This window comes from Furipterus horrens, unplaced genomic scaffold, assembly GCF_987537825.1.
Source record: "Furipterus horrens unplaced genomic scaffold, mFurHor1.1.pri manual_scaffold_1, whole genome shotgun sequence".
NCBI lineage: Eukaryota > Metazoa > Chordata > Mammalia > Chiroptera > Furipteridae > Furipterus > Furipterus horrens.
Window position 1 is genome coordinate 172431815 of NW_028327171.1, and position 16329 is coordinate 172448143.

The 16329-nt window shown below is 38.9% G+C and overlaps 1 protein-coding gene across 1 annotated transcript in view; it reads left to right on the forward strand.

The window, feature by feature from the left end:
• OSBPL6 (oxysterol binding protein like 6) overlaps window positions 1–16329 on the forward strand; it is an 82925-nt gene that overhangs the window by 26748 nt on the left and 39848 nt on the right. Inside the window, exons 4-9 of the mRNA XM_090281151.1 lie at window positions 1174–1227; window positions 2313–2426; window positions 2539–2709; window positions 5218–5350; window positions 14169–14272; window positions 14839–14931. Of these exons, the coding sequence (XP_090137277.1) occupies window positions 1174–1227; window positions 2313–2426; window positions 2539–2709; window positions 5218–5350; window positions 14169–14272; window positions 14839–14931 (669 nt within the window). The remainder of the gene's footprint in view (window positions 1–1173; window positions 1228–2312; window positions 2427–2538; window positions 2710–5217; window positions 5351–14168; window positions 14273–14838; window positions 14932–16329) is intronic.

The window sequence follows — 16329 nt, forward strand, 5'->3', positions numbered from 1 at the left end:
ATACATAAATAGGAGGAGGTTCTTCTTTGCGTTACCTTTTCTCCTGGTCTCTAGTGCCATCTGATATTTATTCAAGCATCAACCCATTTGATTGCCCAAGTTATGGAAATTGAGTAATCAAGTGGTTTTCAGCTGAACAGATCTTTCTTCTAGTGCTGTCACTCCCCAGAACTTGTAACAAAGAGGGGTTTCTGTGGCCTTCTATGAGTTCTGTGCAAGGTGTTCCCAGGCCCAACTCTTTGCTACCTCAGCAACTAAGAGTTCTTGCAGCCCCTAAAAACTTACCAGCAGAGTAATTTTCCAGCAATAGAAAGACTCCCTGCATCTGTAGAGACTAGGAAGGCACTGGACCCATTGTTTGGTTGGATCCTGTGAGCTGTTTTTTCTTTTGTCAATTGCCCATGGAAGGGAAATCAACAGCATAGTTCCTGAGTGTTTATGGAGCAAAACTGGCTCCATTTATTGGAACTGGACCAGGAGTATCCTGAAGGAGACAAAAGTTGCAATCTCTCTCTCTCTCTCTCTCTCTCTCTCTCATTTTAAACCCTCAATGTAGTTCAGAAATAATTTTCTATCTCTTTTACCTAATAGTAAAATGAAGGAACTTTGCTCAATAGAAATGCAGCATATTCTTAAGACAACTTTTTAAACTTTTCAGATCATTCATTACTCATAGATCCAGTTCACTGGCTCCTTAACAGACCTGTACTGTTTTTCAGGAATGATTATGTTTGGTACCCAGGGAAATACAGTTCACCTCCAGGGTGAGAACTTCCCAAGCTCCTCACAAAAAATCTGTGACCTAACTCAGGTTGTTACTCCTCGCTTTCCAAAAATTCCCAACGTAATTCATTCAGAAAGTCTTAGGTGCAGGTCCTGAGAGTCACTTCCCATGACCAGCCCTGCAACCACCCCTTTTAAGAAAAACCGTGGTGAAAAGATTTCATCTCCATTGGATTATGTGTAAAAGAACCTGAGTAGGTTAATAGTGCAGAACTTGAGCTCAGATTTTGTGACCATTTAATGTGTCCGACAGTGGCCAGGTGAATTGAGTCCAAAACCATTGAAGTGATATATGTATTGATTACTGAACGCTAAGTGACATTAACCCATACTCGTGAATGTTTTATGTAATTCAGAATACTGTAACTGGGGGTCGTTTGGTTCTTGCAGCGTTTTTTTGTCCTGGATAATGGAATGTTAAAGTATTCAAAGGCACCTCTTGATGTAAGTAGCACACAAGGCATGTTTCAAAGATTGATGTAGAGTTTTGCTTGAAGTGAGTACGCAGCACAGCTGCACAAGCCTTGTGCCATAGTTAGCAGCTTTGCTCATTTCTGTGCCTGTACTCTTTAACAAGCTACCAAACTTCCATGCTGCATGGAAGGTGTGTCTTTTGCTTTGGCTCAAGCTAGTGTAAATCTCAAACTAGTGCATGAAGACTTAATTTAACCATTGTGATGTCTGTTGTTCAAAACAAGCTTAAACCTAAAAATGACTAATAACATCCTTTCTGTCTTGGAGAGAAAACCCAACTAGGTTTTTTCTGCATCCAAACAAACTATGCTCTATGTGCTTTTTTGAGATTTAAGGCAACCCTTGTTCTTGTTGTTGTCCTTTTAGTACCTATCTTAGGAACTTCATTTCCATTTCATGTCATATTTCATATCATATATCCTTTTATCTTGGGAATCCCAACTCACTAAAATTATTCCAATTTATTTTTCTTCAATGTAAAAAGTCGTTTTTTGCATGCAAAACTGGAAAATTCCCCCCTTGTTATTGTGGTGTAGGGGAAATCACAGATTTCAGTTTTGTTCTCATCTCTCCCATTGAATCAGCTGTGTGTCCTTATCAGACGAGGGCAGCCAGAAGGAAGAGCTGGCTGCTCTGTGCCCTCTGGTCCCAGCTGCCCTGTTCTGCCCAGAAGCTGTCTTCTGGATGATTAGTTGGGGATGTTGTGGTTGGTAGGTCAAAGATTGACCATAGTTATTTCAAGAACCATTAAAAATATCTTTTGGGGGATATAGTCTATGCAATTGAGAACTATGAAAAAAGACATTATATGATACGCCAGAAACAGGCGTAAGAGATGAATAGAATAGTCTTATTGAACTTGGTGTGAAGTCACAGCAACTTCAGTTGTCCTCAGAGTAAGGACTTGCTCCGCAGAACCTTAACCCCTTTAACCTTTGTAAGGGACAGGTGTGGTGTTCCATAGATAAGAGAAAGATTACATTAAGCTCACTTTAGTACAGAAACACATAAATTCATATATCCTTCCAGCCTATTTACTGGTCCCTTGATTTCAGATTCAAAAAGGGAAGGTCCACGGAAGCATCGACGTTGGGCTCTCAGTCATGTCCATTAAAAAGAAAGCTCGGAGAATAGACCTTGACACAGAAGAGCACATCTATCACTTGAAGGTAAAGTTCCTTTTCAGCAGTTTCTCTGCTGTTATCAGGGGAAATCATTGCCTATATCAGTGGTAAACAGAATATTGGTCTCACCATTACCTCCTGTTGTTTATTGTTTTAGGTGAAATCCCAGGACTGGTTTGATGCATGGGTCTCCAAACTGCGCCATCATCGACTGTATCGGCAGAATGAAATTGTGAGGTCGCCCAGAGATGCTAGTTTTCACATATTTCCTTCAACCTCCACAGCTGAATCCTCACCAGCTGCTAATGTTTCTGTTGTGGATGGAAAGGTGTGTCTTCATTATATAAAATCAGCCCAGAAATTGCTTGGCAGGTTATGCAGACACATAACTGAGTCTCATTTGACCAACCAGAACGAGAAAGTTTTCTTAGTAAACTCACCCTCAGAAGGCAATAGTGACAGTTGGCATCAAAGTTAATCACATGTATGGATTTGGTGGATATGTGTGTGGATCAGCTAGAGAATTAAGAGTTGCTTTTCCTTTTAATGAACAGACTATATCTTAATTTTATATGGCTTTTGAAGAATATTAGGAAGTACGGTAAACATTTGGTTAATTAGCACCTAGAAATCACTGTCTTCCTGGGTGGTAATAAGGCTACAAAGTTTTGAAAATGAAACTTGCTTTTTTGCCTTGAGATGTACTATATACATGATCCCTGGAGAGACCAATGAATTTCCCCATGAAGTTAATGCAAGTGGGCTAGAGAATGTGCCAATAACAGAAGCAATAGCCCATTTGAGTAGCCCAGTAGTCAGGCCTCGTATTAAGCCCTTGGCCTTTATTCATCTCTAGTCTTTAGTATAGGTAAAGAATTTTTCCAAAAGTTACATAGTCATTAAACAGCTGAGCTATGATCTGAATCCTCATCTCTCTGTTTCTGTTTCCAAAATTAGTGCCCTTTCCATTCCAGTACTGGGTACCAGATTAAGGGAGGCTGAAGTTCTTAGGGCTGTATTAAGAGTTTATTTTCTGTGTTGTTGAAAAACTAGAGGTGTTGCCTATTAAAAATCAAGGTTAAGACCACAGGCAGGGAGACAGCTGTTTCTGCCTTTGATTCAATAATTAAGTTTTCTGAACCACAGCCACATTGCCCTGCCCAGAAGTGTTCCTGCTTCCCACTTGGCACCTGATATAGAGAACAGAGACATCTGTGAATAACTGGCTGCCACAAGGAGTTGGGTTCAAGGACATTTCTGTGAAAATTCCCCTTTTCTCTATTTTCTTACGTAAGGATATAATGTATGTTTTTTATACATATAAAATTTTACTTGCAAAGCATTGAAGAGCCTCATGGAATAATAGCAAGACTAATCAAATCGGATTGAATGAAATACTACTGTATTTAGTTTTTTCTATTTCAATGGAAATTACTCAGGAATCCTATTAGTTGTATTTCATAAGGCTCTCAAACCTTTCTGATGTAGCCTTGCTAAGAACTGTTTAATCAGTCCAAAAGAACAGTGTATTTTGTTAACCCTAATACTAAAAGCAGTTCTGAAACGAAGGGGAACAAACCAGGGATTAGAAGGTTAGGAAGTAAGGCACTTACTGAATGACCCAACACAAGATGGCCAAGATAGTCCCCAGGTTTCTCTGGAACTCCTGCCTTCCTCCTGCCTTCTCTCCACAGAATAGAATGAATCCCAGCATTAATCCAAATTAAATAAGAAATTTATTCCAGGTAGGTATTTTAAAAATATAAATTTTTAATCCTTTGATCGTTCCAGCTTCTGCCTGAATCTTTGGCACAGAGTGTTGATAAAAATTATATTATTTCCATCCCTTTTTTTATTTATTAAATAACTTGGGTGATATCTGCAATAAAGAACTAAAACTTGATCCTCCCTGCTGTTTCCCTTGGAATAAGAAAGCTTTTCAATTCTGGTTTTCATAGAGGATCTATTGCTCTAGTTAGAAGTGACATACTCTAAGATGTAACTCAGTGAAAAATGCCCAGTGCATTTATCAAAATACAATAAAGTCTGAGAAGAGCTTTTTATCACTTTGTTTGCATTCTAAGTTTCATATTATGAGTCTGCTGAATGCTAATTGGTTTGCAGCCCTGTGTGGGGAATAACTAAGTTGGCTTTGCTAAGTACATGCTTCATTCATTTCATAATGATTTAGAAGTGAAACAACCAGTTGTAATTGATTATTAAAGTATGGAGTTTTAAAGTTGTTTTAGCTTTTTGGGAAAATAAGTTTCTGCTTTTATTTATTTATTTTTAGCTTTTATTGTATTCACTTTAGTATCTATATAGTTTGTACATTTTATTTCCTATATAATGTCCTCAATGGAAAGTCTATCAGCTTTAAATATCATCTTGCTAAGACTGCCTTTTTATAAACTATAATTTTCAATATGCACTCAAAGCATTTTCAGGGTTACTTGCTGGTGGATAATGTACAATATTTAGGAATCCCAGGTGGCTACCAAGACCTTGAGCTAATCATGAGGGTACAGAGTTGTGTCCACAGTAAGGACACTGTATCAACCACAACTTCCTGAGTCATTTAAAATTGTTGGGAATTTGAGTTGACAGGTCCTTGTGAGCATGAGATATAACATCCTTGAGTGCTGTCCCCTTCATTGTATAATGGAAATAGCAACTTAATGAGAGTGTTGTGTTTATGAACTTTGGCTTCAATGAGCATGTACATGTAGCCAAGAGGCTTCTTCCATATTTTGATTGTGCCCTTTCCTTCTTTCTTCTTTAATGTTGCTTAAATATACCATTTCTGCTTAACTGCACTTCTTTTTGTTTACTGTAGGTGCAGCCAAGCAGCTGCCCATGGCCGTCCCCTTTACCAAGCAGCAGCAGCCTCCCTGCCACCTGCACGACCGGCCAGAGGAAAGTGGCGGCCTGGCTACAGGACTCAGAGGAAATGGACAGGTGTGCCGAAGGTCAGTTCCTGCCCAGTGTGTGCTGTCAGAATAAGCCAAGAGACAGAAACAGAGGAGGGGAATTGTGGGTGCTGCAACTCTCACCTCCCCAACCTCCTCGATTGCCTCGACTTGTATTTTTCTATTTTTATACACCAGATCTTTCTCCTTCCCATGACCCAGGATTCTTACCTGTCAGTTCTGCACTCTCACAACTCCTGAGTCTGGTTTCGTCCTCACCCTGATGTTCACCCGTGTCAGCCTTCTTACCATTACCAGCCCCTCCTCCCCGGACCCCAGGAGGCGTGCTGCTTCAGGAGCACCCTCACCCTCACTCCTTGACTCTCTGCCCCATCACTCCATCTCACCTGTGCATTGCACTGCCTTGCTTGCAATAAATGGCAAAATTATACTGTATCTTATATCCACAGTTACCTGTTAGAGGTGCTCCATGTGGACCAGTTATTAAATATTCCGAACAAATACATGATTCCCTCACTCTGCCATCTTTAAGCCTCTTAATCTCCAGAAAGTTTGTCCTTCCTGAAATTAGCCTGAGCATGTGGGTGCAAACTGGACCACAGACCATTTCCATTCTACAAGACAGTGTTCATTCGACCTTCAAAAATGAGAAAAACGGATAAAATAGAAGATACATAGTAAGGCTAAATTGATTTAGTTTTTAAAATTAGAGATGATATGGGTTTAACTCTTTTGATGTTAAGTTTTCTCTTTTATAAAATTATGGCGAAAGTAGATGTTACATTATTTTATTTTATTTTTTTTATGTCCTCACTTAGAAAAGTTGAAACTTGGCAATCTGCGTTGGTCTCCCAACCGAAACCCCCCCCCTTTTTTTTTTTGCTGTACACACATGTGAACTCAAAGTCTGCAGCATTTTTATCAGCCCTCTAAATATCCCAGATTTAATATTTATGTGAGAATATGATTTTTGAGAGGGATGTTATATTCATAAAGCATGTCCATCTGACACTCCATCAAGAGGCTTTTACTTGAACATATTCACAAAACACACAGGCATTACTCTGACATTATTAGCTTTGGGCTGGGGAAAGAAGCCAAATCTCACTCTCTTAGAATCCTGCAGGGTCTCTTCAGCAGCAGCTCTAGACATTTCCGCCTCTCCTCTAAATGCTTGTGACATTTAACCTGACCACCGACATTGCTGAAAAGATTGAGACCATCCCCTGGGACAAAGTCTAGTCTTCTGACCAAAACACATAGACATTGGCCTTGATGCCAAGAAGCCCCTGATTAGCAGGATGCATTTTTCTCCCTGTGTGCTGCCTCACAACACGCCTTGGCCCATCCCTGTGCCCTCTCTCCAGTCTCAGGGTGAGCCTCCTCCCATCCTGACTGCTCTCCCTGTGTCCTCATCCTGCAGTTCTGTTCTTCTGCAGGATTTAGTGCAGTAATTACTACCTCCTCTCTTGAGAGCAGCTTCAGTTTTTCCCATACCACTCACTCCTGCTTTCTGCTCATAGACTCTTGTGTTCTCTCCCCTAATTTGACTTCTGTCTTTTTTGCTCTGTGGAAGAAGCACTCTTGGTAGCAGGAGGCCCTCCAATATCTGCTGTGTTCTCAGGCCTCGTCTTCCAACCTGCCCTGTAGGACTTTCTCTAATGAGCTTCCTCCCTTAGGCCTCATGAAGTTCTCTTTTCCCTGACTGCTCCTCCTCTGCTTCATTGGGATTCTCCTCTGGCCAACCTAAGTTGTGGGGATGATCAAGGTTCAGTTGTCTGCTTTCCACTTCAATAATTGCATCTATATTCTATTGGGTGCTTATTATGGGCCCAGCACCGAGCTAAGCACTTTGGGTTCACGGGTGGGCAAAAGGAGGTTTACAGTTGTGAGTACAGAAAACAGTTTATTCTTGTATTATTATTTATTAACTTATATTGTTTATTATTATTAATAGTCTACTTTTTCCCACCTTATATATGGCTTCTATAAATTTTCACAATAGTAGCAAGGAAGGATTATTATACACAGGGAATCCAAAGCTCAGAGAGGTCAAGTAACTGGTCTGTTACACACCAAATACTTGAAGGAGCTGGAGGGCTAACCCAGGCCAACTTGATTTTGATAACTATGCTCTGTGCTTTGCAGATGACAGGTATGACATAATTTCACTTGAAATGTCTATTTGGATGATGATAGTGGTGGCCGTGGCAGTGGTGGCAGCTGCTAATAGTTATTAGGCACTTCCTCTGTGACAGACACTATTTTAGGTGTTTCAGATGCATTAACTTATTTAATCCTCTTAACCCCAACATACCAATGAGAACACTTAAGCACAGAGAAGTTAGCTTACTATTCACACCAAGTTCACAAAGCCAGGAACAGTGGAAGTGGGAGTCAACCTCAGGCAACCTGACTCTATAGAGCGTATGCTCTTAATCACTGCACCATAATCTTCTATAAAGGGCTGAAAATCTTTAAATCTCAGACCTCTCTATCACCCGTTGCTGTATTCCCACTGTCTCCCTTGCTATTGGCCCTTTTTGTCTACATGCTCTGTCTTGCCTCTTCTCAGCCTGTCTGAAATCAAACTTTCTGTCTCTTCCCGGAAAAGGATCCCAATTCCTGAGCTATCCTGTTTCTGTCAGTGCTGCCATCATACCCACCCCTGAAACCTTAGTGTCATCTTTGACCCTCCCACAAGGTCATCCAGATGAGACTGAGTTTTGTTTCCTTCCTTTCTTTCTTTCTTTCTTTCTTTCTTTCTTTCTTTCTTTCTTTCTTTCTTTCTTTCTTTCTTTCTTTCTTTCTTTCTTAAAGATTATTTATTTATTCATTTTTAGAAAGAGAGGAAGGAAGGGAGAAAGAGAGGGAGAGAAACTTCAATGTGTGGTTGCCTCTCACACGCCCCCAACTGGGGACTGGGCCCGCAACCTAGGCATGTACCCCGACTGGGAATCGAACCAGCAACCCTTTGGTTCATGGGCCAGTGCTCAGTCCACTGAGTCACATCAGTCAAGGCTGTTATTTCTTTGAAAGCAACACCCCTTCTCTTCCCGTTCATCTACATTTCCTCCCAAATTCCATTTCTGCCTTCCCAACTCAGGCCCATGTTTGCCCACTCTCTGCACAGTCACACAGCCTCCTAACTTGTACCCTTGCCTTCAGTCTCTGGCTCTGCTGCTCTATCTCTTGGAGGCTCATGGAAGACAATTGATCCTGAACAAGTTTGCAGGTCTGTGCAGCACATACCAGGCATTATTCCATTGCACTCAGCCATGAGACGTAGGTATTGCTACCATCCCCATTTTGCAGATGAGGAAAGTGAAATGTGTGGAAGTTAAGGAGTTTGCCCAAGATACACAGCTGCCCTGGCGGAGAGGTTGGGACTCCAGCCAACCCATGTTTGACTTAACCCCAAAGCCAGTTCTTCGTCCACTACATCATGTTCCCTCATGATTGATGTTCCTTAGAATAGCTTTTATGCAAATCTCCCTTCAGTGGTTCCCCATGAACTCTGGGGCTTTAATCCAAACTACTTAGCCCAGCATTTAGTATTCAGCCTTCAGCTTTCTGACCCTACCTGACCTTTCAGCATTGGCTCAGCTAAACTCCTTTGCTATTTGAGCACACTTGCATATTCATGCGTCTGTGCCTTCATGTAGGTTGTTCTTTGGGAAGAACCTGCATTGCCCCCTTGGCCCTTCTTTGCTTCTGTGTTTTGTTGAATTCTTTGCATTGATCCTCCATGCATTTCTTAACATCTTAAAAGATTCCACTCTCTTTTAAGTCTGCTCTGATGAATTCAAACCACAGTAACTCCCCCTTTCCTAAACCACCACAGCATTTTGGTCTGTACTGATCATTTCATAGAATCCCCAACATTGAGGTTGGTTGCATTTCAGAAGTTTATCATGTAACATCTTCTTGAACCCATAACACATCTGATCTATAGTTGTAATACCTAAAGTGACTAGCTGTGGAAATCTGGACTTGAAACAATCCCAGTCTTCTCAAGTATGTATGGGAATTGCTTGACTCTTAAGAGAGCAGTATTTTCCATAGAAGCAAAATGTCACATTACTATTCTATATGCCATCTTTATATACTAGTATATGCCTCTGTTAAAGATGGGCATATAGTAGGTCAACATACAGATTGTTTATTGAGCACATTTGTTTTTTTACCAAAATGTAAAATCTATGAATCCTGCTTGGCTGCTATATTTCCTCTGCTTAGAAATTCATTGAGTACACAATGTCTCCCCAGTCAATGCTACCAAAATGAAATAATAAATAGATAGCTTTGGATAATTTTTTTAACCATTCCACAGTTTTATGATGTGTTTCTTTTTAGAACAAGGCAGGGCATGATGAGAAAATAAATAAACTGCTAGAGTTTTAAGTTTTTCACTATTATAAACAACCTTAATAGTCCTTTCTTGGCATAATTTTTACTTTTTTCCAGATTCTAAAGTTAGACTTAATCTCAATTTAATGAAATTCTAGAGATTTTTTTTAAAGGTATTTTTATTGTCTTGGTCAAATTTTGATAATCCTCATATTAGCCAGACACTTGAAATCCTGTCAAGGATTTCATTTATTCTATATTTTAAATGATAAAAGTACTGAGGGATGGTGCAGCTTATTCTAATTTAAGGTCCTAGCAGCATGCTTAAACTTATTGTGATAATACTCCTTAAAGATCATTTCTGGTTTTCATAGCATTTTCTCATCTACCATCTCAGTTGCTACTCTAAGGCAGGAAGGTAGAAGTAACAGGTGAGGAAAACAAAACCAAAAATTATAAAGGAAAACAATGTCTCTTGAATCAACTGACTTGTGACTCCCAAAGTTTTAGGTCCTTTACCTTGAGTTGAGTTCATTACAAAGTTCTTGTTCCATTCTGTTAAAAAGGATTTTAAGCCCATGTCTAGATTTCTGTGCTACCTACACATACCATTTGTGTACAGTAATCACAATTATTAAGAAGTATGAATGCAAATTTTACTGGATAAAGGCTAAATACAAAGGCAATGTTGGATAGTCTCCCCACCAGCACCTCGCTATGATATAATTCTGTTATTTAAAAGGCACGTTAAAGTGTATTTCCCTTGTACACATCTTCTTCCTCCTCTCCCCTCTAACTCCTTCCTTCCCCACACTACTTTTGTCCCTCATTTTTTCCCTTCAATCTTCTGTATTTCCTACCTTTCAAAGCCACTTTACCTTGCGTTCTACAAAGGGAAGGAGAAGGGGCATACAAGGGTGCTGCCTCCCCTGAAAGGGGGAGGTGGTGGGGGCAGTGGAAGGTCACTGGCCTTCCCAGTATTCTCTTTCTCCCACCTCCATTGGGTGGTTCCCCCTCTGAAGGAATTCGAGGCCACTGATGGTTAAGGATTCCCTGGAGGAACCACAGCAGCACTTGAACAGTCCACCTGGGCTCCCTCCTGAGGCAGATGCTGCTAAGAGGAGGGACCAAGGTGTGGCCTAGCCTCTAATGAATTGCTCTCCATGAAGAGGATTCTCAGTCCTTGTAAAGATTCTCATAGTACTCATCTCTCTATTTTATAGTCACACACAAAAAATTCCACACAACTACCTAGGTTATTTGATTCAGCTAATCTTTAGCCATATTTAACAGCAATATTTTGTTTCCTATACCATATTTGTAACAATTCGGATCTTTGAGATTGAAGAGAAATCAAGATAATAGAAGTGAACATTTTTTTAAAATTAATTAATTAATTAATTAATTAATTATTTTTAGAGAGAGGGGAAAGGAGAAAGAGAGGGAGAGAAACATCACTGTGTGGTTGCCTCTCACTTATGCCCCCAACTGGGGACCTGACGTGCAACCTACTCATGTGCCCTGACTGGAAATCGAACCAGCGACACTTGGCTCGCAGGCCAATGCTCAATCCACTGAGCCACAGCAGCCAGGGCTAGAAGTCAAATTTTCACTAACTTCCACAAAAATAAGAACAATCACTATAGGTACTTCTGGTCAAGATGGAAGTATAGATAGACCCTCTTCGCCTCCTTGTGCAACCATAGAAAGAATTTCAACCAATCTCAAAACTAATAATACCCAGAACCATCCGAAAATTGATGGAAGTCTGATAACTAAGGATTTAAAGAAGACGCGGTCATCCAGATGGGTAGGATGGGTGGAATAGCAAAGATGGGCGGAGAGGCAACATGCCACACAAAGACAGCAATGTCAGTGGCGGGATGGATTGGAGAGATACCTTGGGAGCGAGCAATTCCAGCCCCAAGCAAGACCTCACACTCCATGGTTCCAGAATCAGGAAGATAGACCCCCATTACCTCTGGCTATAAAAACCAGTGGGGGTTGGGGAGGTGGAAGAAACTATCAGATTTTTGCCTCTTAAATGGTCAGCACAGTCTTAGAATGTATGCAAACCCACCCACTCTGGGATTTACCACTGGGGCAGCAGCTGGAAGAGTACCAGTCACAAACAGGAAGGGAGCGGAGTGATTGGAAAAAGGGCAAGCACTGGGCAAACCACCAGAAGCCAGGCAGTGGCATTGTCCCCTCTCTAAGCCCTCACCACACAGCCACAAAGCAGTGAATTGGGTTGCCCCACCCTGGCAATTGCCTAAGGCTCTGCAGGTGCCTTTTCTATAAAAGCCACGTTACTAAGACAGGGAGTCAAAGCAGCTCTACCTAATACGCAGGAACAAACACAGGGAGGCTGCCAAATTGAGGAGACAAGTAAATATGGCCCAAATGAAAGAACGTAACAAAATCCCAGAAAAAGAACTAAATGAAACGGACACAGCCAACCTATCAGTGCAGAGTTCAAAACACTGGTGATCAGGATGGTAAGAGAACTCCTTGAATACAGCAAAAATATAAATGAAGAAATGGTTACACTGAGTGAAATAAAGAGTAACCTACAGGAAACCAACAGAGAAGGGAAGGGAAGCAGGATTCAAGCCAACGATTTGAAACATAAGGAAGAGATAAACATTCAACCAAAAAGAAGAAACAAGAATTAAAATTTAAAAAAAAAAAAGGAGGATAGGCTTAGAAAATTCTGGGACTTCCCCAAAAGTGCCAACATCCGAATCATAGGGATGCCAGAGGGAGAAGAGGAAGAGCCAGAGATAGAAAACTTAAGTGAAAAAATAATGAAAAAAAACTTCCCTGATTGATGAAGGAAATAGGCATACAAGTCCAGGAAGCACAGAAAGTCCCAAACTAGTTGGACCCAAAGAAGACCACACCAAGACACATCATAATTAAAATGCCAAAGGTTAAAGATAAAGAGAGAATCTTAAAATCAGTAAGAGAAAAGTAGAGAGTTACCTACAGAGGAGTTCCCTAAGACTGTCAGCTGATTTCTCAAAAGAAACTTTGCAGGGTAGAAAGGACTGGCAGGAAGTATTCAAAGTGATGAAAAGCAAGGACCTACAACCAAGATTACTCTATCCAGCAAAGCGATCATTCAGAATGGAAGGGCAGATAAAGTGCTTCCCAGACAACGTAAAGCTAAAGGAGTTCATCACCACCAAACCATTATTACATGAAATGTTAAAGGGACCTATTTAAGAAAAAGAACATCAAAACCATGAACATTAAAAAGAAACAGGTTCACAACTATCAACAACTGAATCTAAAACAAACTAACTAAGCAAACAACCAGAACAGGAACAGAATCATAGATGGAGGGTAATCAGCTGGGAGGGGGAAGAGGAAGACTGGGGAAAGGTACAAGGATTAAGAAGCATAATTGGTAGGAACAAAATAGACAGGGGATGTTAAGAATAATATGGGAAATGGAGAAGCCAAAGAACTTATATGCATGACCCAGGGATATGAACTAAGCAGGGGATTGCTGGAGGGAAGGGGGGGTACTGGGCAGAAGGGGCCAAAGAGGGAAAAATTGAGACAACTGTAATAGCACAACCGTTAAAATATACTTAAAAAAAGAACAATCACTTTATAATTTTTCAGATTTATAATTTTTCAGTTGCATCTCTTCATAAATAGTGCACATGTAAAAGTCATCAGTTAACTGGGAGCCATGTTCTAAATATTTACTAATTGAGTAAATACTAGTAACTCAATATTCTTGACTGTGTTTAACTTCACACACTCAAGGTCAATTTTTTGTGTCACATTATAACATGCAGGTCTTAAAATTTTTTTTTGTTTAAATGTAACAAAAATTTAAAATAAAATTAAAAGTCTTTCTTTTTTCATTCTAAGTATTTCAAACAGAATGAGTTTCATGCCCAAATGCTGCTGATCTTGCAGGGCCAGGGCACACAATTTGCGAATCTTTGGTTTTGTTTAGTGTAACGTCTCTAATAGATTTAAAGAAATCACGCATTGCCACATTGTTAGTGAGCTAAATTGTAGATAAATATGTTCATCTGACTCTGTATTCCAGCTTCTTTTTCTGAACATATCTTTGACTCCACCCAAATTCCAAGTAGCCACCTTGTAAACTATTTTTGAAACAGGTAGACAGGTTCTTAACAGTAAACCATGCAACTGCTGAGGTTCCCTTGAGTGTGCTTTTATGTGACCAGGGCCACCTGAGCAGGAGTGTGAGCACACACAATTTGAGGTTTTAATGGCTCTCTACACTCATAGCTGTTAATTTGCAAGAGTGCACTTTGAAGTCATCAGATAATAATGTGTGGTTAAGTGGTTCTAAACCAGAGAAGGGTCTGTTTTTCCTTTTCATTTGGTAGTATCACCATTATATATAAACATGGGTCTGTCTAGTTATATTAGCCATCATTTGAATTGGCTCCTTTTTATTACCAGCACCCCCGCTCCCTGCTCAGTTGTAACATAATTTTATTTCTCATTTTATTAGACCTTGCACACTGCCAGTCAAACCTTGTGGAACTTAGCAAACTCCTGCAAAATTTGGAAATACTTCAGAGAACTCAGTCAGCACCTAACTTTACTGACATGCAGGTAAACACATTACTGCTGCTGATAAAAAGGAACTTAAGATATTAACTCAGAATTTTTACTGGATTATGCTATGAATATTTAAGGTAATATTTAAAGGTAAATATCTACAATACAGATTAGTTTCTATTCAGGAGTTATTCTTAATATTTTTGAATCTTGGTGCCATTGAGTGAAGATGTATAACTTGAAATGTTTTACATTTAAATATAAACTAGAAGAAATAAAAATCTGAATCAATCTTCCATATTTGTTACATTAGAAATAATAGCTCTGAAGACATAACTTAGATGCTGTCAGAATTATTACCATCTTTTCATGTAGAAAAAAATGCTAAAGGTCTCTAATCCTGTTTTCATTTTATATAGAAAAAAATGTATTTTATGATTAAGTTCTTGTCTTTGCTTTGAATGCCCACTACGCATCAGATAATGCCTTTCTCTCCTGGCTAGTTTGCTTTAGGCGCCTAACAATGAGTCTTGACTAACTTGCTATGCTCTCTTTGTCTAAGCCTGTGCTGTCTGTGTGAACTTAACACTTTGTTGCTTTTAACTATTTGTGTAATGTAGGCTAACTGTGTAGATATTTCAAAGAAAGACAAGCGGGTCACAAGAAGATGGAGAACAAAAAGTGTCAGCAAAGATACAAAAATACAACTGCAGGTACAGACTTTACTTTTCCTTCATTCATATTTTTGCATGCTTTTAGAGTCTTTATATATCAGCTCATGGAAGTGAAAAAGTTTATAGCAGCTTAGTTGCTTGAAAGCCAATGCTTTTCAGACTGAGTTACATTATCTAAAATAGAGGGAAATCTGTATTTTTTTACTCTGATCTAAGTAAAAAAGAAAAAGAATTTAAGTAAAGTTAAAATTTAATTAATATGGCTGCAAAGTGGTATTTTTATTCTCAGTTATGGCCTTAGAACCATTAAAATAGATTTTAACAGAAAGCCACCTTAAAAATCTCAACTAAAGGTTCAGGGTGTTGTAGTGAGCGTTCATTTTTATATACTAGATCTTAAAAGAGCCAACTTTGTCCAGATTTTCATCTGTCAATAAAAGAGTGAGGGCTGCAATAGACTGGAAATCAACAAACCTAGTCACTGTGATTTCCTGGTAGTATCATTTCATGTATTTATCTGAAATTTTCTGGATTTCTCTTTGATCCTGAGTAAAGGAGTTAACTTGATAATTTTTGAATTCCGTTTCAACTCTAAAATTTCATGACTCCACAAAAATAGATATTATTTGGCAATCAACAATCACTTTTAAAATTCGAACTGAAGTCTTAATGGCTCATGATAAATTTACTTGAAATGTATTTTCAATAAGTTATTTATTTGAAATGAGTAATTTAAATTTTTTAAATAAGATCCTATTTTGTTATTATATTGAAAAGATACTTAATATGGTAAATGTCTAAAACCTCATGTGATAAATAAATATTATTTTTAGATCTTTAAACTAGAATCTGTATTTCTCTAATCCTAGCCATATATTATAAAGGACTCTTGCCCTGCACAATCAGAATTAGACTTATGACTTTGCTTTTCTTTTTATTACACTATAAATCAATTTATATTCTAATACAAAGGTAAAAGGAACTGCTTTTCAGAATTCTTCAATGTCCTCTGAGTAAATAACTAATTCTTCTTTAATTCTGACTGTATTGATAACATTTTTTGTGTGTAGTAATTCTGAATGTGTAAATAACATACTCTTTGTTGCTTTGCTTGCTAATCTGATGTATTTGAAAATAAGTTTTCATAAGCACTAAAAATCCATGGCTTATTTAGAATTTCCACATTCTGTGAGCACAGTTTTTTGTGTTGCTTTGTTCAGTATGTTTTTGTATGTTTTCCCCTCTCTTTAGAAAATTAATGCTGTAGAGACAAATGTCCAAATGACTTCACAAGAAAATTACCTAAAATTGCTTTTGGCAGTTTCATTTGTTTTGAGCACATGATTGTCTAGTTTTGTGGCTGGTTTTTGTTTTTGTTTTTAAAGCATGGTATCTATGGTTATTATAACCAGGAAAAAGAACCATTATAAAAATAAT